This window comes from Trichechus manatus, unplaced genomic scaffold, assembly GCF_000243295.1.
Source record: "Trichechus manatus latirostris isolate Lorelei unplaced genomic scaffold, TriManLat1.0 scaffold00162, whole genome shotgun sequence".
NCBI lineage: Eukaryota > Metazoa > Chordata > Mammalia > Sirenia > Trichechidae > Trichechus > Trichechus manatus.
Window position 1 is genome coordinate 870,129 of NW_004444098.1, and position 21,257 is coordinate 891,385.

Genomic DNA, 21,257 nt, shown 5'->3' on the forward strand with positions numbered 1-21,257 from the left:
AGTGTCTTAAAACCTACTGCAGGAAATGAAAAGGGGCCAGCATCACTTTAGACCAAAGCAATGCTGTCCCATCTGGCAGTGTTGCTGCTGTGAAAGCAAATTGCAAGTTATTAAGCTTGAATAAATGTTCTCGAGTCTTCATCACCTTTATTCTCTGATGCTTCACCATTAACACAGGGGGGGAAAACGTTGCCGTGGAGTAGATTTCAAATCACAGCGACTCCACATGTGCAGAGTAGAACTGCACTTCCTAGGGTTTTCAAGGCTGTGACCTTTCGGAAGCAGATCGCCAGGGCTTTTCTTCTAAGGTGCCTCTGGGTGGGTTTGGACTGCCAATCTTTTGGTTAGTACCTTCTGGTTAGTAGTCGAGCGCTTAACCATTTGTGCCACCTGGGAACCCCATTAGACGGAGTATCTATTCCTACTTGAGCCTTACTCATTAAAGTTAGTTCATTACTACACCTCAAATCCTGCAACCAAATTGCTCGTTGAATTATGGAATTGGCTGTAATTTTATAATATACACTCCACGAAATATTTTCAATAAATTTTTATTGGTATCTAATATGTGTCAGGGACTGTGTTGGCACTGGGTGAAGAAACTCATTAATACAACTAAAAGTGATTCAATGTCTATTACCAGGAGCAGACCCTCCCTCAGCTTACTATCTGATGGGGAAGGCATTTAACAAGCAAATATAATTGTCAATTTTCAGAAAAAATTCCATGTGAGATCCAAGAAGACAAGTCATGGAGGATCAGGATCAGGAGAAAGGTGGATAGCAGCCAGGCAAAACAACTTGAATGTCACCTGATAAATGGTATGCTAGTAGTATGGCCAAAGTCATATAGAAGTGCAAAAAGGAGTATTTCATTCTGTCTGGAGGCTTAAGGAAGACATCAAAAAGGAGCCGCGGTCTTCCGGGATGAATTGGCTTTCTTCAGGCTTAAAAGGGGTCGTGGTAAGGTGGTGGTGATGGTGTTCAGAAAGTGCCGGCATGACAGGGCTGGGGAACTCCGAGTACTACCGGTGAGGGGTGAATGACCATCAGACCACTTCCAATGATTCTTTAACCTCCTGGCCAAACAGTCAGTTCAACCAGTTTGAATGGGAGTTGATATTTCAGGTCAGACCTCACATTTTTTCCCCCAGAGTGCAGGGTTGCTAAATACAAGGCACCCAGTAAAATTAGAATTTCAGATGAACAACGAACGATCTGTCAGTAAAGTACGCCTCGTCAAATATTTGGGCCATACTTACATTAACAAAACATTTTTTGGTTACTTATCTGAAATTCAAACGTCAGATTGTTTTATTTGATTTTTTTATTCGTGTACTTTTATTTCCTAAATCTGGCAACCCTACTAGAGTGGTAAGAACCAGCGTGCTTGTGCTGTGGCACAGATGATCACAAACAAAACTCCACTATAACCCTGGCTTTCGGTTATTTTCCCACACAAAAATCTCCCCAGCCGGAAGCAAGCCGACCGAGCTCAGGCTTCCTGAAAAGAGACGCCGTAACTAGGCAACCGTGCAGCGAACTCAACCGACCGCTCGCAGCTTTCTGGCGTGGAACGCGACCCATCTTCGGAGCAGTTTGCTAAATTCGGATTCGCCTGCAAAGGCCACCAGACTACAATTCCCGGTAGCGCTAGAGGGCCGCTGCGAAGCACGCTGGGAGTTCTAATTTAACCCTGAGAAACGAAGGGCCTTGGCGGGCTGTCTCTGTAAGAGAGCAGAGCCGTTTTCGAGAGGTTCGAGACGTCAGGAATTCACATAAAAGGTTAAACTGAGGATTACTGCTTCCAATGCAGAGAAATTAGGTCTTCCGGAACAACGTGGAAATATTCGCAAGCGCCCACTGACGTTACGTTCCGCGCTGACGCGTGGGGGAAAGCTGAGCTCCTCCTCGCACGTAATCCCGGCGACACTTTGTGATTGGCTGCCGTGGGGGCGCGGCGCTCGGGGGCGAACGCCACCGATTGGTGCTTCCGGGCAGCGGGCCGGGGCTCCGGCTGTAGCCGCGGGAGGTCCGGACAGTGGCGGCCATGGGACTCGTGGGTAAGTGAGGGTCCGGCCTCCCCGCTCTCGCACCCTCGGCAGCTTCAGTGGCGTTGAGGTGAAGGTGCGTGGAGGCGGCGGCGCTGGAGCCGGCTCGGAGGCTTATGGCTGGCGGGTGAGGCGAGGGGCCCCAGTCAGCTCCCGGTCGTCCTGCCTCCTTCCTGGGGCTTGGGCTGGCCCCGGCGGGTCGCCGCGGTCGGGTACTGAGCGGGAGCGTCCCCTTCTTGGCCCTCGCGCTGCCCAGCCACTCTCAGCGAGTGATGCCCGGGCAGCGCCCAAAGGTGCTGTGGAAAGATCGTCCTCTTGACCCCAACCTCGCTGGGCCTTCCCAAAGCTCCCCGGGAGCCTCTGCTGCTATAAACTCCGCACAGGGGCTCGAGAATTTTACGGCCATCTGGTATTTGCCACCTAAGTGGCCGGGTGGGGACCTTCGTCAAATCGCACAACTTGTCTGGCTTCGTATTTGTAAAGCGAGGGAGCTTAGCACTGGATCTCCAAGCTTCTCTTCAGTTTTAAAATCCAAGATTCTGTGATTGTGCCTTATATTAACCCTTTGTGCCACAGTCGCTAGGGGTGATGACTCCGTGGAAGAGGCAGACTCGTTACAGAACGCTGCCAAGAATATTTTAAATGATTTCATTTAGCCCTTTACTCACTGTTTTCGTTATCGTTCATCTTTTCTAATTGAATAGAACTGGAAGTTCAGGTTTAGGCTATAATCCACAGTAAGAAAATGTTAGTTGACCCACTTAAAAGTACAAGCTTGAAGAATTTGAATATGGTGATATTCAATGTGTTAATATTGACTTTTGATTAGTAAATCCAGTTTAACAAATATGGATTGAGTATTTCTAAGAATGTGTTTAAAATGTAGAGATAGATTTGTCGGAGGGAATAGTTAAGACTGCATATGCAGTTAATTTGCATTTTCTGTGTTTGCAGGCGAATTATGAAACTCTGAGCTTTAGGATGACTTTCCCATTTAGAGTTTTTGGAGTTGTGGAACTCTCATTTTCAAAGTTGAGGAAGATTTTCACTAGCTCGCCAAGACTCTCTTAAACTTAAAAGTCTAAGAATCTGTAATAACACTGTATGTTGAGTGGGCATTTCACGTTGACAGGGATCTGGGGCATCCCTGAGATAAACATTTACTTCTTTAGCTGTAGGACATGGCCCCAGAGCCAGCCCATTTCTACTTTAACATTTATCTTCAGACGCCAGACTGAAGGGAAGGTCACTCATGGAGCTAAGGCTGAAGCCAAAACTGAAAGAAGGGTTAAGAAAAAAATGTAGGGAGCAGTTTGATTATTGTCATTCTTGAGTAAGAAAGGCGAAAATATGGATGTTCACTGCACCTGCTACAGGTTAAAATGGTGTTCTGAAAAAGTTCTAGCTGCAGGTATATTTTAATGTAGACCACAAAGTTTATACTAGCAGAACTTTTTGAGATTCATTGAATCGGGTATTTGTGATTTTTTTTCTTTACCCTCTTAGTGATTAGCAGTAAATTCAGTTGTATAAATATTTATTGTATACATTATTTGTAAGCAACAACAGGGGAGTCTGAAGCAAGAAAATCTAATATTCTTGTGTGTTTGTGGCTATGTACTTCATGAAGGAGAACCCTGGGTAGATTAGGCAATAGGGCCACCTGTAAGAAGTTGTTATTGTTTGCCATTGAGTCGATCCTGACTGGTGGCAACCCCACGTGACAGAGTAGAACTGCCCCATAGGGTTTTCTAGGCCGTAATTTTTTTTTTGTACTTTAGATGAAAGTTTACAGAACAAATAGTTTCTCATTAAACATTTAGTACACATATTGTTTTATGACAATGGTTAACAACCCCACAACATGTCAACACTGTCCCTTCTCAACCTTGGGTTCCCTATTACCGGGTTTCCTGTCCCCTCCTGCCTTCTAGTCCTTGTCCCTGGACTGTTGTGCCCTATTAGTCTTGTTTTGTTTTATGGGGCTGTCTAATCTTTGGCTGGATGGTGAACCTTGGGAGTGACTTCATTACTGAGCTAAAAGGGTGTCTGGGGGCCATACTCTCGGGGTTTTTCAGTCTCTTTCAGGCCAGTAAGTCTGGTCTTTTTTTGTGAGTTAGAACTTTGTTCTACAATTTCTCCAGCTCTGTCCAGGACCCTCTGTTGTGATCCCTGTCAGAGTAGTCAGTGGTGGTAGCTGGGCACCATCTAGCTGTACTGGACTCAGTCTGGTGGAGGCCTTGGTAGTTGTGGTCCGTTAGTCCTTCGGACTAATCTTTTCCTTGTATCCTGTTCTCTTCATTCTCCCTTGCTCCTGAAGGGGTGAGACCAGTGGAGTATCTTAGACGGCTGCTCACAGGCTTTTAAGACCCCAGACGCTACTCACCAAGCTAGAATGTAGAACATTGTCTTTATAAACTGTGTTAATTTTTTTTTTTTGGTATTGTATTTCAGGTGAAGGTTTACAGAATAGTTCCTCATGAAACAGTAGTACACATATTGTTTTATGACATTGGTTAACAACCCCACAATGTGGCAGAGAGGTTTAATTTTTTGTTTTTTATTGTATTTCAGGTGAAGGTTTACAGAATAGTTCCTCATGAAACAGTAGTACACATATTGTTTTATGACATTGGTTAACAACCCCACGACATTTAGCTGGCAAGTTGGCTAGAGACTAGGCCTGGCTAAGAACATTGGACTGGCAAGGCCTCTCCCTTGCTCCATGTAGACTCAGCTCTCCACGGGGTCTCTCCCTATGGTCCCTCTAGTATGGTAGCCGGACTTCTTACATGGTGGCTTAGGGTTCCCAAAAATGTACAAGTGGAAGTTGCCAGGCCTTTTTCAGGCTGAGACCCAAAATTAGCACAGTATCACTTCCATCACATTTTGTGGGGTGAACCAAGTCCAAATGCACGGGCATAAATACCAGAAGATGTGGCCATCAATGAAACAGACTGCTACACTCTGCTACCTCTGACTAGCTGAATGATCTTGGACAAATTCCTTAACCTCTCTAAGCTTTAGATTTTCCATCGGTTAGATGGGGATAATACCTCATATGGTTTTGCTGATGCTGCAGTCTCTTAGCACATAGTACCTGATGTGTAGTGGCCATTCAGTAAGTAGAAGCTGGTAGAGTGATAAATGTGTGTGTGTATATTTTAATATTTGAATGAACTGGTTTGTTGGCATGGCAGATCATATACTGTGGTGTAACAAACTTAATTTTATTAATTATGTATTTTTAGAGCAAAATTAAGACCTAGTCAGGTAAATTCATTATATACTTTGATTGATTCCTAGGGGAAAAGCTAACAAATTTTCATGACTTTGAAAGCAGCATTTATATCTAGATGTGGAAGTCGGACTGTCTTTTGTCCCTGAGCTGAGATCCGTTTTGCTCTTTTGCAGGTAATAAATGCCACACGTCTTGACTGGGTTGCTCTGAAGACTGATGTGTAAACCTTCTCAGTATGGCCTTTAGAGGAGGAGATTGGCATGGCCTGTCTCCCTCAGCTGCACTCCCTTGCACTAACTCTGGAAGATATTCCACATATAGAACTCGGACCCATAACATATGCATGGTATCGGACTTTTTCTACCCCAATATGGGGGGCGTGGAAAGCCACATTTACCAGCTCTCTCAGTGCCTGATCGAAAGAGGGCACAAGGTCATAATTGTCACCCATGCCTATGGCAATCGAAAAGGCATCCGTTATCTCACTAATGGCCTCAAAGTCTATTACTTGCCTCTGAAAGTCATGTACAACCAGTCTACAGCCACGACCCTCTTTCACAGTCTGCCGTTGCTCAGGTACATATTTGTTCGGGAGAGAGTCACGATAATCCATTCCCATAGCTCGTTTTCTGCCATGGCCCATGATGCCCTTTTCCACGCCAAGACCATGGGGCTCCAGACAGTCTTCACGGACCATTCCCTTTTTGGATTTGCTGATGTCAGCTCGGTGCTTACAAACAAGCTTCTAACGGTGTCTCTTTGCGACACAAACCACATAATCTGTGTCTCCTACACTAGTAAAGAAAACACTGTTCTAAGAGCCGCACTGAATCCTGAAATAGTGTCCGTCATTCCGAATGCTGTAGATCCTACTGACTTCACTCCAGACCCATTTAGACGGCCTGACAGTGTAATGACTATTGTTGTTGTCAGCAGACTTGTTTACAGAAAAGGTAATGAATGAAATGATGGCTCTGATGGCACCGCACAGACCTTTTTTTTTCCCCTGTAGAAGGCTGTTGAATACTTGCATATAATGATTGTTTGGCTTGTCTTTCTGTTTCGTGGTTTTATAAATGCTTCTGTATTAAATAGAAGGAGCCCAGGAGGTACAGTGGTTAAGAGCTCGGCTGCTAACCAAAAGGTTGGCAGTTCAAATCCACCAGCTCTCCTTGGAAACCCTATGGGGCAGTTCTGCTCTGTCCTATAGGGTCGCTATGAGTCGGAATCAACATGACAGCAACGGATTTTTGGTCTGTATTAAATATAGCAAAGAAAGATCTAATACTGTTTTATAAATCCAAAAAGGTTTTGGAACAGTAGTGAATGCTGCCCTCCTCCAACCTTTAATGTTTTAATAGTTACTAAAAAAATTAATAACCTGAGACTGTATGTTCTTAATTTACTCTTATTAATGTTGATTGTTATTTATTAAAAGGTCAGATCCGTTTAAAATTAAACCAGCTCTGCACGTGCAGTGAGAAGTACAGGGTGGAGCCCACCACATAGCCTTTGCTTTCTGATTGCAAAAGTAATGTCTTCTCATTGCAGATATTTTGAAAACTCAGAAAAGCACAAAGATGGAAATTAAAATCAGCTATAAACATACGATTCAGAGATGACCCTAATGAGTATTTGACTTAGAGCCTTCCTGTCTCTTTCACGTGTATGTACACATACTTAACATCAGTAGGTTCGCTCTGCACGTTACTGTTACGTAGCTTGCTTGCTTCATTGAATCCTATGTAATAACATGTTAATAACATATTATGCTCGGTAAGTGATGGAAGAGGGTTAGCCGGTCTGGGTCTAGATCCCGGCTCTGTCCCATTGTGTGACCAAGGACAAGTTACTGAACATCTCTTAAGTCTCAGTTTTCTCATTGTGTAATTTGGGCAACAATGGGGATCTTGTGAGGGTTTGGCGATGATTCCTGTACTTAGCCCAGTACATACTCGATAAGTGCTCACTGTTAACCAAGGAAGAGTTTTCTTGGTGCTTCTGCAGCACCTAACAGACACCACAATAGGATTTGCAGAGCCTCGTTTACTAAAAGTCTGAAACAGTCCTGAATCTGGTCATCAGAAACATACATTGTCTTCTGGATTTAGGTCTGAAAAGCAGTCCAGTAATAAAAAATGTCACTTAAAGTAGGGAATCGTTTTTTTTAAATATACATATACATGTATATATGTATATATTCCTTTAGGTATTTAAGTCAAGATGTTATTAATGTGCATTGAATTGCCAGTGGTTGATGTGAGGCCACGGGCTTGGCCTACTGGTCCACTGATTTGAGCTTTGCATCACCTTTCTTGCACATTTACCTTCAAAAAGCATACTTTTCAATTGCCAATTGAAAAAAGCAATTTTAAGTGAGGTGAGAACCTAAAGGCATATGAAGCAATGTGCTTCTGGATTTTTATAGGAGGTTCAACGTTAAAAGGTATTAAGCCACCTTCTGGTTTATCTAAAATCCAGTCGATGGATTTGGTAATAGACTAGAAACAAAGATAGCTAAGATTTTAATGAGAAGGCTTCAGAATTGCAAAAAGCTGCATATGAATTTATTTTTGATAAATGCAGTCATATTTTGAAAGTACTAGCAGAGTTTACTTAATCCTACTTTGAATTATTTAAATAAAAATGACTATATATATATATATATATGTATATATAGTTCACCATCTATTTAATAATTAATCTGCCCATATTTGGGAAGATTGATATAAGAAATGCAATTCTTATGTGTGTGTATGTATGCATTTTTTAAATTAATGAGTTTAGTATAGATCTAAATGAATTATTTTATATTTACTTTTGAATGTATATAGTTTGTAATTTATACTGAATGAAATTCCCAAACAGTGCTGATATTATTGTCAGTTTAGATAGCCACTACCTTTTTCAGACTAGTAGGGCGTGATTTATTTTATTGCTTTACATTACCCGAGGTTGTATTTCCATATTATAGGAAAATTGTTTTATTTTCAAAAGGAAGCAAGAGACATCCTTTTGTTCTATGAACTGTAATGATCTGACAGTTGAGGTCCTACCACCTTCATTTACTCTTTCTTCCGGGAAGCAAGCTACCGTGGTTGGGATGGACCATTCTTCAACTTTGCTAATATAGTTTTCACTTCAAAACTCTGCATTCTGAACAAACTAGAGACAACAGTTGTGCTTTGTTGCTTAGCCTTTGCCTATGGCTGAAAGTGGAATCATAGACTGGTAGAATTTTATTGCTGAAAGAGACCTTGGACTTTAGGTACATAGATCTCATTTTATAGATCAGGAAACTTTCCCACAGTCAAAGAGCTCATTGGTTAAAAAACTGGGACAGGTGGTAGATCCCCAGTCAGCTGTCCCTAGCAAAGCTTAACTCTAGCATTAGCTACCTCAACTAGCTGTTTTAGAAGCAAGCCATAGGTAAATCACAAGTGAATAACTTATTAAAGTTAATGGTATGTTGAAGTGAGACAGAATGACACAGATTTTGGGTGTGGAAGGGACCATTGGATGTCAGGGTATTTATCTTTAAGAACTGCAGTCCTGGCGGGACCCGTAGCAGTTTGTAACTGATTTCGCCCTCTTGGGAAAGGTTTCAGAGAATTAGTTTCTCTACTTTAAGGAGAGCATAGCTACTGCCCTTCAAAGTGAGTGGGTTCTCAGTTCTAGTGGAAAAAATATTTTTAAAGAGTTTAAATGTATTTCCAACACTCAACTTTTATTTATATTTTCAGGGACTGATTTGCTTAGTGGCATAATCCCCGAACTCTGTCATAAATATCCAGATTTAAATTTCATAATTGGAGGAGAGGGACCAAAGAGAATCATTTTGGAAGAAGTCCGGGAAAGATACCAGCTACATGACAGGTACAATGGGTTCTGTATTATCTTGGGGGAGGAAATATCGACCGTCCGTATTTGGTTTTGGCTCCACGCCTGTATTAGATGTGCTGCTTCTCCTAAATGTTCTTGATACAAAAATACAATACAAGGCCCTCTTTTTTTTTGTATAGAAAATAGGAAAACATGGTTAAAGAATTCACAATTTTATTTTTCCCATTAGTCCATTATCATTTGATACTGGGGGCAGTGGTTGGAGGCGCTGCTGAAAGCGCAGAGAAACAGCAACTTCGATTGGAAAAGCTTGCAGATTTCCAAGCCTCACTGTATTTTGATTTAAATGCCATTGCACAAATCATGGACATTGCCTGTGACAGATACTGACATTTCTCTTCTTCAATAACTTAGATAACATGCCAGGCATGAACATGCGAAGCACCAGTTCAGAGGGGCATTAACCATCCAAGTGTATTAATATATTTTCATTAAAAGTAAACTAGTTTTGGAGAAGTTGAAATTTGATATGCATAGCCCTAACTGCTTGCTGTTCCACAAAAGTTAGAAATAGGTTACCTAGAAGTGTTTGAACCAAATAGCTTTACGAGGCTGTTCTTTTTAGGTCAGAATTTGGTGATACTAATTTTTTGAGACTGAAAACGTTAGAACCGGTAAGAACCTCAGTATAATATGAGTAGCTGACTTGGCTTATAAATTATACTTCTTTTGTAGCATGTTTTTTCACTCCCCTCTTTCTTCCCCTCTCATTTCAAAAATCAGGGTACGTCTCTTGGGAGCCTTAGAACACAAGGATGTTAGAAATGTCTTAGTTCAAGGACATATTTTTCTTAATACCTCCCTCACCGAAGCATTCTGCATGGCAATTGTGGAAGCAGCCAGTTGTGGTTTACAGGTAAAACGGTTTGAGGGTTTTGGCTCTTGGCTTTCCTGTATTTGTCTTTTCAAAAAATAATCATATGCATTCAGCAGTAATTTTTTAAGTTGGTTTTATTTTCTTGGGATATGAATTAGAGTGGATAATGTGTTCTTTTTTTTTTTTCCCCCCTTTTTAAGGTTGTAAGTACCAGGGTTGGTGGAATTCCTGAGGTACTTCCAGAAAATCTTATTATTTTATGTGAGCCTTCAGTAAAATCTTTGTGTGAAGGATTGGAAAAAGCTATTTCCCAACTGAAGTCAGGAACATTACCGGCTCCAGAAAGTATCCATAACGTAGTAAAGACTTTTTACACCTGGAGGAACGTTGCAGAGAGAACTGAAAAAGTATGTCACACCCTAAGAAAAGGGTCTTCGAAGATGGTGTCTGAACTCTTCCTTGATGTTGCATGTCCACATTTGCTTGTTCTTACATATAGGCTTACCATTTCGGTTTTGTTGCTTAAGTTTGTGAAATCCATTCCAAATGAAAAGAAATGAATTTTGTATTACTTTCGGTACATGATGGGCTGAGTTTCTAGTCAAATCATTGCATTTGAAATCTAAAAATAGAAGTAACAGTCTGTTGTTATTAGGTGTTGTCAAGTTGATTTTGACTCACAGCGACCCCATGTAACTGCCCCAGAGGGTTTTCTACGCTGTAATCTTTACAGGAGCAGATCGCCAGGTGTTTCTCCCATGGAGCTGCTGGGTGGGTTTGAACTGCCAACCTTTTGGATAGCAGCCAAGTGCTTAACTGTTGTGCCACCAATCTAAACCCCTCATTAAACTGGGCATGACATGAAGAAGTTACACAATTTTCTAGAAGTCACAGAAATTAGAGGCAACACTAGTATTAAAACTCATTTCTTGACTGACTTTTAGACATTTTATTGAGTCTGTTTATAATTCTAATGCATATAGGTCTATCAGAAAATATATAGTTTTGCTTAGCCCAATTGCAGCAACTTTATACCCTGTAAGTATTTAATTCAGGCCACTTCCTAAAACTCTTGTGTCAATATTCTGGCTACTGTAATTTGCTGCAGGAAAAGGATTTTTGCATCTTTGGGCTGATTGGGAACATAACAAGGTAGAATTCAAAAAGAACATGATGAATGTTGGAGAAATCATCAGGAATGAAAAGCAGCAACAGAGAATTTCCAGAAGGACGAGTTCAGAAAATAGATTAATCCCTTTATGAAGGAAAGTACAATTGTGGCAAATATTCCCTGTTTTGAGCTAGTGACTTCATTTATTCTACTCACTTTCGTCCTTTGTTTAAATAACTCTGTTTACTTTGTCTACCTCACCCGTCCAATCACCAAGTGACAGGCTAAATGGAAGCAACTCTGCCTCTTACTGTGTAGGACTTGTGAAGCCGAAAGATAGCAGTTGGGAGCGCAGAGAAAACCGTCCTTTAGGCTACTCCTTTTTTCATACTGGCAGTTTGTTCTGTGGATCAACAAGTTTCAGCCTAAAGTGGATAGCAAGAAGCAGCTGAGTAAAGAGATAGCTCTTTACTGTAAGGCTTTCTTATTTGGTTTGAACTTGAAAGTCTAGTACATAAGATGAAGCCATATTTAAAAGCAAGTGTAAAAACTCATGTCTAAAAATTGCCATACAATACATTTTTTGCTGAAATATGAGATATTTAAGTGAACAGTCAAACATTTTGGACAGAAATATTTTGAGACACTCTCACCTTCTAGAAGTTTTACAGTATGACCACCCATATGAAATGGCTGCCTTTTCCTTGTTTTCCTTTGGAAGTTGGAGCCTAGTGCCGATTACCCGTTGGGAGTGCATGTCAGAATCACCTAGGTGGCCTTTTAAACTCTGCATGTCATCTTCGTGCCCCGTCACCCAGCCACTCCCTGGATTCTAATATGACTCTTTAGGAGCAGAACTGGAATCTTGGTCAGCAGGGATATTTGGTTAGACAGGTATTTTTTGGTGATATCCATCTTATTCTCCACCCTGATTAAGGACCACAGTTCATTTACTTGTGACCAGACCTTGATAGATATCATGTAAACCTCATAAGTCAAAACTACTGCAGATAATAGATTCAAGGGAGAGAACTGCTTAATGGTGACAATGGTCGGCATATTTTAAAGGGACTGATTGGGGCCTTGGTGGCGCAGTGGTTAAGAGCTCAGGCTGCTAACGCGAAGATCGGCAGTTCGAATCCACTAGCTGCTCCTTGGAAACCCTAATGGGCAGTTCTACTCTGTCCTATAGGGTCGCTGTGAGTCGGAATCAACCTGATGGTAACGAGTTAATTAGGATTTTTTTAACCACAAATTTTCTTTTAGTTATAACACTTAAAGTAATAGTAAAACATCCATTTTTTTAATATTCTATTGTGATTTATAGTATACATTTAGAATACAGCAAATCCTTATCTATAATGATTTATCATCCCTAAGATTCTCTTCATAGTCATATATTGGTATTTTATCACCTAGTAACAAAGGTGGGCAGCCAGGTCAGTTTGATCCTTTGCAGTTTCTCCCCCTTAGTTTAGCTGTGCCATTTAGAAAATTGGTCAGGAAATTAGAGTTCATGCTGGAAAAATACTCTTTCAGTTGCAACTTGCCAGTCTCAGTATAATATTAATTAAAATGTTTGCGTTCAAAATGGCCTCAGGGTAGAAGAGCTAGATGGGAATATCCTGTACCTTTCCGAGGCCATTGGAAACCCTGGTGGTGTAGTGGTTAAGAGCTATGGCTGCTAACTAAGAGGTCAGCAGTTCGAATCCACCGGGCGCTCCCTGGAAACCCTATGGGGCAGTTCTACTCTGTCCTGTAGGTTCACTATGAGTCCGAGTCAGCTCGACGGCAGCGGGTTTGGTTTTTCGGTTTTTCCAAGGCCATTGGTTTTTAGAACTTGCATGGTAGGTTATAACTTTGAGTTCAAAAGGGGATGATTTACAGGTCTGATGCCCGAGAATGAGCATAAGTAATGCTCAAATTCAAGTAAAAAACATGAATGCTGACCCATTTGGTTTGTTAGTTTTAAATAATTATGTTTTAAAAGTCTTTGGTTTTTAATATTTTAAATTATAGTGCCAATGTTTGCCCTATACCATCTACTAAAATTTCCCCATCTCTTTCCTGTCCATTTTATTTGAAGTCCCTGAGCTGTTTCTGCAGGTTCTCAAAGTCAGTGCTCAGAGACATGGTCTCGCATGGCCCTTGAAAGAAGAGCCCAGTTTGCCCAGAAGCACACTAGATTGTAGCTCTCTCTTGGGGTCGATGTGTACCAGATGCTGGAGGAAGCTAGCTCAGCAGTCAAGGAGCTTTAGAATGCCAATCCTGCTTCAGGAAGTCCCTGTTGAGTTCCTATTGCCACCCAGCTGGTGAACTGAAAAGCTGCCCAGACTTGTCAAGACTCGCAATTCTAGTTGTTGTTGTTGTGTGCCATCAAGTTGATTCCGACTTCTAGCAACCCTATGGGACAGAGTAGAACCGCCCCGTAGAGTTTCCTAGGCTGGAATCTTTACGGAAGCAGATGGCCAGGTCTTTTTCCCATGGAGCAGCTGGTGGATTCGAACTGCCCACCTTTGGATTAGCAGTAAGCCACTGCACCACCGGGGCTCCTGGAATTCTAGAAGCCAATTAAAATAGATGGCAGTCCCCTAGAGGAGACGAACCGTGGCTTATTCGTCTTTGTATCACACAGTGTTTTGCCTAGAATAAGTGCTAAGTATTGAATTGCAGTAACGACTGTGATTAACTTCATTAATTTAATGATGTCATTAATAAGAAAAGAACAACAACAAATCATAAGCAACTTCGGTGTGCGTTCCTATACAAAATGCTTCTGGGGCATGTACAGCACCGTTGGCCGTGGACTGGTAGTGGGTCAGAGTGCTCATTCCCTGCCCTCTTCTCCTTCCAGGTGTATGACCGCGTGGCCGGGGAAGCTGTGTTACCCATGGACAGACGACTGGATCGCCTCATCTCTCACTGTGGCCCAGTAACAGGCTATATTTTTGCTTTGTTGGCAGTCTTCAACTTCCTCTTCCTCATCTTCCTGCGATGGGTGACTCCAGATTCTATCATTGATGTCGCAATAGATGCCTCAGGGCCAAAGGGAGCCTGGACTCATCGATATTCTTACAGTAAAAAAAGGGGCCAGAATAACGAGATTTCTAAAACCAGGTAAAAGAAAGCCTGGATAGTAAGATTTTAAACATCCGCAGTCGTTCTACTGAGACTATTGAAAATAAGCGGAATTTTTGTTTTTAAAGTTAATTTCGTAAGTTATGCTACCTCTGTATCATTCAACGTTTTATTTTGAGGAAAGATAAAAACTTATGCAATCCCTGAGTGTTCAGACTCCTTGCACTTATTTAAAATTTGAGAGAGAAAATTTAAGCCCACTCAGGTATGCAGTTTTTCAGACTACTAAAATCCCTCCACCAGAGATGTTTTAACATTACATTTTGGGAGCTTTGGGTGCTGAACGGCCAAACGTTTTCTGGGTATTTTTTTGGCCAGTTTTTAACGTTATACCATTAATCAGACATTCTCCAGATGTTTACAAGTTTTCTTTAGGGAAATACAACAAACTGTATGAATTATTCCAAGTCTTGTTCTTAGACATTTATTGGGTGTACTCGGTAGGTGTCATATATCATCAGCAGGGTTCTCCGGTAAGATGGTCTGTTAGTTATCAGCATCTTTTGAGCACCTGTTCCATTAGAACATTAAGCTGGATACATCTTGCTAGTAAGGACCAGAGGTGCATTCCGTCTTCGCTTTGTACTCAAATGGCTTACTCCATTGTAGAAACAGTCGATGTGCCGTGGTGTAAAAGATCCAGCATGCCCCAAAGTGGCCGGCCTAGTCTGCACACTTGTTTGATCCTGTTGTGTACGTTTTCCTAGGTAGAGCCTTTGTCTTCTGTTTTCTTTATGAAAAGACTTTTTACATTTGAAACACTAAGGACCGATATCACTGTTGACGATCGTGCAGAAACTCCACATCTTTCAGTGTGTGATTTTGCCTTCTGTAATTGTCTTCGTGTGTTCTGAGCAGAACACACAAGGCATGCCATCCCCAAGTCAGCTGCTACCCCGCACCTTTGCTGTAAGTCGCTATCCTTCACTTGTGGCCTCGCCGATGTCAATAAGTATTGGCAGTAAAGTCTCTACCCCAGAATTTTTTTTTTTGTTTATATCACTCTGTGAAAATTTTAGAAACACCATCTCTTTGTGGGTAGATGTTGTTAACTGTAAATATGGTTGCCCTGAGCCATGGGTTTTTTAACCCCAAATTAGCCACATAGTGTGTATTATTCATTCTTTGAACTCTTTAGTTTTTTTGTGATTAAAAAACTGAGATTGAAGGGACGAGGCACTCGTGGGCGGACTAGATGGGTTCTGTCGGTATTGGGATTCTTTACGGGACTTTTTAAATGACAGCATTCACAAAACTTCTTAAAAGTATCTTAACATGATTATGAACTGGTTGCCACTGATATAAAAGAAATATATTGTGTTTGGTTTGTATTAAAACACAAATACAAGAGTGTAATTTATAAAATCTAGAAATTAGGGTTTCTTTTGTTGGAAGAAAAGTGGACTGATCCAAACCATTGACTCTTATTGGGATTTTCATAGGAAGAAACGGAATTATATAAATATGCAATGCAGCAGTGCCAATATTTGTGATAAAGTGAGAAACTGTAACATTTGCTTTTATTTATTCTATTCAGCAAATTTTAAAGGCATACTACTATGCTTATTTTTTTTTCAAAATTGTCATATGTACTTGGTGTAAATTATTTAAGACAGGATTTAAAGTTGTCTTTGCATGTAAGATATGTCATTTGCAAATTAAAATTATTTTCCTTGGATTTTTTTTTTTTAACAAATGGAAAGTAAATTTGCTTGTCTCCTGTAAATCTTGATTTTCAGGCTTCCTGGATACCTTAATTATAACTCAGCGTTGCACTGGTCAGTATGTGAAAGCATATTGCGTTACCCTGCTACTTATATTTATTTGCAAATGAATTTATAGTGAGCAGGAATTTTTAAAAAATATACTGTATTTCTTTTAATATTATAAAAAGTCACACATGTAAAACTGATTTATTAAAACATGCTACATGTCCAAAAATAAAGCCTAAAATGACATTTTGACAATTTTCTGAGTTTGTCTTGTTTTATGAATGGAATATTATTTTCTAGCAGAACAGCAACCCTCCCCCCCACCAGCTTTCTTTTTCAGTAGAATTCGATGTGTTGGTTGGTCTGTTAGTAAACAGGAAATATCCTTCAGATAATGCCATCTTTTTAGTTCTAGACTATATTCTGTCTTGTACTCATGGAATAGCAAGTTCAAATTGTGCCTTTGTTTCCTGATTTAAACAAGCCCTTGTCCTTCACTGCATGAGAATTACCTCATGAGGCAGACCATACATGTTTAAACTATTGTGTACTTTCTATCTTATGCGCTATTTAAGGCAAATTGGAAGTTTTTTTTGGTAACACGAGCATTTATCTCAATGGGCTCAAACATAGCAATGATTGTGAGGAAGGCACAGGACTGGGCAGTGTTTCGTTCATAGGGTCGCTATGAGTCAAAACTGACTCGACAGCACCTAACAACAACAACAGATGTTGTTAAATTGCATCATTTTTGCATATGAAATTATGAAAATTCAAGTCCTATACAGAATGTGATGATTTGTAGTGAACAGTACTTTGGGGGGTTGGTTTTACTTTCTTTTTTCGTTTTTATTTGGCTATGGCTCCATGGTTCTCACCTAGAGGGGGGACATCTGACAATGTCTGGAGATAGTTTTGGTCATCACAGCTGGGTGAGCGATTGGCATCCAGTGGGTAGAGACCAGGGATGTGACTAAACATTCTACAATGCCCAGCACAGCCCTCACAGCAGAGTTATTTGGCCCAAAATGTCACTAGTGGTGTGGCTGAGAAACCATGGTGCTGTAGATGATTTCATCTCCTGTAAAAGATAACGTGCATTAACTGTCCTTCATTCAGCAGCCTTTCCATACCGATCTCAGATGTGGTGCTCAAACGTGGTAATACAGTAGCCCCGCCTTATCTGCCGTTTTGCTTTCCGCGGTTTCAGCTACGTGTGGTCAACCACGGTTCAAAATGTTAAATGTGTATAGCATGGTGAAATCTCATTTTGTCCCACTCCATCATTCACATAACTTTTATTACAGTATATCGTTACATTCTATTATTAGTGATCATGGTTAATCTCTTACTGTGCCTAACTTAAATTAAACTTTATCATAGGTATGTATGTATAGGACAAATCATGGTATATATAGAGTTCGGTACTATCCGTGGTTTCAGGCATCCACGGGAGGTCTTGGAATGTATCCCCCGTGGATAAGGGGAGATTACTGTATAGATAGCCTTAAAAAAGTTAAGCTTCTTATGGCTGACTGTGATGGTTAATTTTATGTCAGCTGGCTAGGCTATGGCGCCCATTTGTTGGATCAAACACTAGATGTTGCTATGAAATACACATGATTAGCATTTAAATCATTTGGCCTTAAGTAAAGCAGATTACCCTCCAATGTAGGTGAGCCTTGTCCAATCAGTTGAAGGCCTTAAGAGCAAAACCGGAGGTTTCCCAAGGGAGGATTCTTCCTCCAGACTATAAACAGACACGCTGCCAGAATTCCCCTTTCTCCACTACCTATTTGGGGATGTACAACTGCCAGAATTTCCAATCTGTCATCTGACCTACGATTTTGGACTTGCCAGTCGCCACAATTGCATGAGCCAATTTCGCAAAATGAATGTGTGTGTGTGAGTGTGCACATGTGTGTATTAGTGGTTCTGTTTCTCTGGAGAACCTTGACTAAGACACCAACTTTACTGGTATGTAAAACGGAAAGGCCAGCCCTATTTTAAATGAAAAGGCCAAAACAAGGTTGACTAATGTGTAGCATGATATCCATCACTGGTCTGATGAGCAAATGACTGCCTTCTTACAGTACAACTGAAGAAAAAGAAACATGAAAACAGCTAAAACACTTAGGCTCCTCTGGTTATTTTCGTAGACTGGCATGCTACCAGCTCATCGAAGCTCGGTAAAGTAAAGCTTATATGTTAGTATCTGTTCCTTGAGCATGGAACGGTACAAGAGCTTGATAGTACTGTGAAATGGCAAGATGGATAGCTGGATATTGCAGCTCAAGGTTGTTTTCTCATATGTCAGCCTTCTGAACAGAGTGAAACAGTTCTTGCATAAGTAGTCATTCTCCTAATTTGCCTGAGTGCTAGGAGAATCCTATTTTTGCAACAACCCATTAAAAACCCATTGCCGTGGAGTCGATTCCGACTCATAGCAACCCTACAGAACAGAGTAGAACTGCCCCGTAGGGTTTCCAAGGAGCAGCTGGTGGATTCGAACCACCAACCTTTTGTTAGCAGCCGAGCTCTTAACCACTGTGCCACCAGGGCTCCATTGTTTTTTGCATAAAGCATTTATTAAATAAGAAGATTTAATTTCGTCTGCTCTTAGAATTTCATTTTGGCTTGTCTTTTTCAATAGGTTGTAGAAATTTAGAAACTCTAATATAGCCAAGAATGAAAGAAAGACCTAGATTGGCGAGGAAAGTCAGAATCATTCCATTACACTTGTATTGGCCAGCTGGTGCATGTTGAGCAGTGAAAGGTAAAAGTGAACGCTGTCCAACTAGGGAAGTGGGGATTCCTAGATGACTTGGGTCCTTCATCCAGGACCTGGGGCATTTCTTTCATCCATTTCATTATCTTCATTATGTGGAGACAGACCACATTTTTTCAAAAAGTGAACGTGACCTTCACCATCACTTGAAATGGAAAGTGAATGATCAGGAACCTTGCTGCGGGGCCTTGTCATGGATGACGCTGCATTTCAGAGAGTGGTCTAATGCTTCCAGTGTGATGTTCTGCTTGGAACGGCATCCAAGATGGGCCTTTTAGTCAATACCGCCTTCAAGTAGACAGTTGTTTGGAACTGGTTATACCTTAGATTCGGGCTTTCTCTTCCATAAACATCAGAATGAAGAGAAAATGAAATGTTACCGGGAATAAGATTTCGCATTAAGGACCATTCCGACACGGGTCACAATAGAGGGTGCCAGCCAGAGCAGGACAAAAATGTAGAACAAATTCAAATTCACAAAAAAAGACCAGACTTACTGGTCTGACAGAGACTGGAGGAACCCCAAGTCTATGGCCCCAACACCCTGCTAACTCAGAACTGAAGCCACTCCCGAAGTCCACCTTTCAGCCAAAGATTAGACAGGCCTATAAAACAAACAATGACACATGTGAGGAACGTGCTTCTTAGTTCAATCAAGCATACGAGACCAAGTGGGCAACACCTGCCCAAAAGCAAAGGCGAGCAGTCAGGAAACCTGGACGAATGGACACGGGGAACCCAGGGTGGAAACGGAAAGGGGGAGAGTGCCGACACATTGCGGGGATTGCAACTAATACCACAGAACAATTTGTGTTTAAATTTTTTGAATGAAAAACTAATTTGCTCTGTAAACTTTCACCTGAAACACAATACAATTTTTTTTTTTAAAAAAGATTTCGCATTAAGAGTATAGGGTGTCTTTGTACCTGTCTTAGTCTCCTAGGGCTGCTATAACACGAATGCCAGAAGTGGGTGGCTTTAAAGAACAGAAATGTATTTTCTCACAGTTCTGGAGGCTAAAAGTCCAAATCAGGGTCTAACCCACTGCCACCAAGTCAATTCCGACTCATAGCGGCCCTATAGGACAGAGTAGAACTGCTCCATGGGGTTTCCAAGGCTGTGATCTTTATGGAAGCAGACCGCCACATCTTCCTCCTCCAGAGCAGCTGGTGGGTTTGAACCACCAACCTTTCGGTTAGCTGCCGAGCACCTTAACCACTGTGCCACCAGTGCTGCTTAAATCAGGGTCTCCAGGCCATGTCAATTCCTTCCTTGCCAACAGCCCCAGGCATCCCTTGGTTCCTTGGTGATCCTCACGTGGCACCTGTCTTCCCCTGTGTGGGTCTGTTTCTGCATCTAATTTGCTCTTTGAATAATTCAGAAGGGATTAGATTAGCTTTAATTAACATAACACAGAAAACCCTAATTTCCAAACAGGATTACATCCACAAGTATAGTATAAGATTCTAACACATTTTGGGGTGACAATTCAATCTATAACAGCATTTCTTTGTATGAATGTCAAATAACTTGCTTTGAGCCCACAGGATCTGCAAAGTTCCTTTTCTCTTTCCAACCCTGCCTTCCACCACCATGTAGCAAAAAATAGGGGTTTAGGTGTTAAAACGATTTGGATGTGAATCCAGTTTGTTAAATAGTATTTATTTAGTCATGTGGTTCTGGAAGTATTGGATGTTTCTAGTTCAAAGACAGATTCTCCAGTGCATTTAACATTGACCGTAGATGTCTGCACAGGCAGTTACCAAATCACAGTTAGATTAGAACCTACAAACTGAGTTCTTGGTAATAGGAGCACCGAGTACTAGAAGGTTTAAAATAGATGTCATATGATACCAATTATAACTCGGGGTAATTTTGCAGTCCTGGGAGCCTATACAGAGTAAGCCAAAATGGACGATGGTCCTGTTTCCTATGGCTTTAAAAACATTTTTATTACAATGTTTGCTATCTTCTTTTTCTTCAAGCTTTTAATCAAAGTTTTTTTGGCTCTCCTAACTCATTTCTATATCGTCAAAGGAAATAGGAAAGAAGCGGCTAGGATAGCAGAAGAGATCTATGGAGGAGTTTCAGGTAAAAATACATGAATTTGTTCCCAATACTTTAAAAAAAAAACAAAACACCCTCCTAGATAATTGATATGAGTACTATTTCGAGAAGGCACATTGTATTTCTACTTTGGTGTGGAATGGGTAGTTAAAAGAATGATCTATTATTTAAAGTAAGAATATGGTGTGGACTGCACCATTTTGTGTAGGATTCTCAGCTTTTTTTTTTTGCAAGTTAGTAGATCTATTAGCAGTTATTATTTAAGAAGTAAATAAAGTAGTGACTTTCTAAGAGTATTTCGAGAACCTCATTTCTACTGACCAAAAGAATTATTTATATCAGATTATTTTCCATAATATTTTAAATCAAACTTGAGCAATGGATAGCATTCTAATAAGAGAAGATTTCCTCAAGGAATAGAAAGACTAGT

General features: G+C 40.9%; 2 protein-coding genes across 7 annotated transcripts in view; both read left to right on the forward strand.

Moving 5' to 3' along the window:
* Positions 1-1,986: 1,986 nt before the first annotated feature.
* PIGA (phosphatidylinositol glycan anchor biosynthesis class A) lies at positions 1,987-14,430 on the forward strand. Of its 5 annotated transcripts, none has more exons than XM_023740685.1 (6): positions 1,987-2,062; positions 5,465-6,244; positions 9,035-9,167; positions 9,918-10,050; positions 10,212-10,418; positions 13,977-14,430. In XM_023740685.1, the coding sequence occupies exons 2-6, from the start codon at positions 5,527-5,529 to the stop codon at positions 14,241-14,243; spliced, it is 1,458 nt and encodes a 485-aa protein (XP_023596453.1). In that variant the 5' UTR covers positions 1,987-2,062; positions 5,465-5,526; the 3' UTR covers positions 14,244-14,430. The 5 variants fall into 5 exon arrangements, with proteins under 5 accessions (XP_023596453.1, XP_023596455.1, XP_023596454.1 ...); XM_023740687.1 differs by lacking the exon at positions 13,977-14,430 and adding an exon at positions 11,120-12,779; XM_023740686.1 differs by lacking the exon at positions 1,987-2,062 and adding an exon at positions 2,091-2,126.
* Positions 14,431-20,646: 6,216 nt separating this feature from the next.
* ASB11 (ankyrin repeat and SOCS box containing 11) overlaps positions 20,647-21,257 on the forward strand; it is a 33,402-nt gene continuing 32,791 nt past the window's right edge. For both annotated transcript variants that reach the window (XM_004386330.2, XM_004386331.2), the window contains exon 1: positions 20,647-20,851. In XM_004386330.2, the coding sequence (XP_004386387.1) occupies positions 20,671-20,851 (181 nt within the window). In that variant the 5' untranslated portion in view covers positions 20,647-20,670. The remainder of the gene's footprint in view (positions 20,852-21,257) is intronic.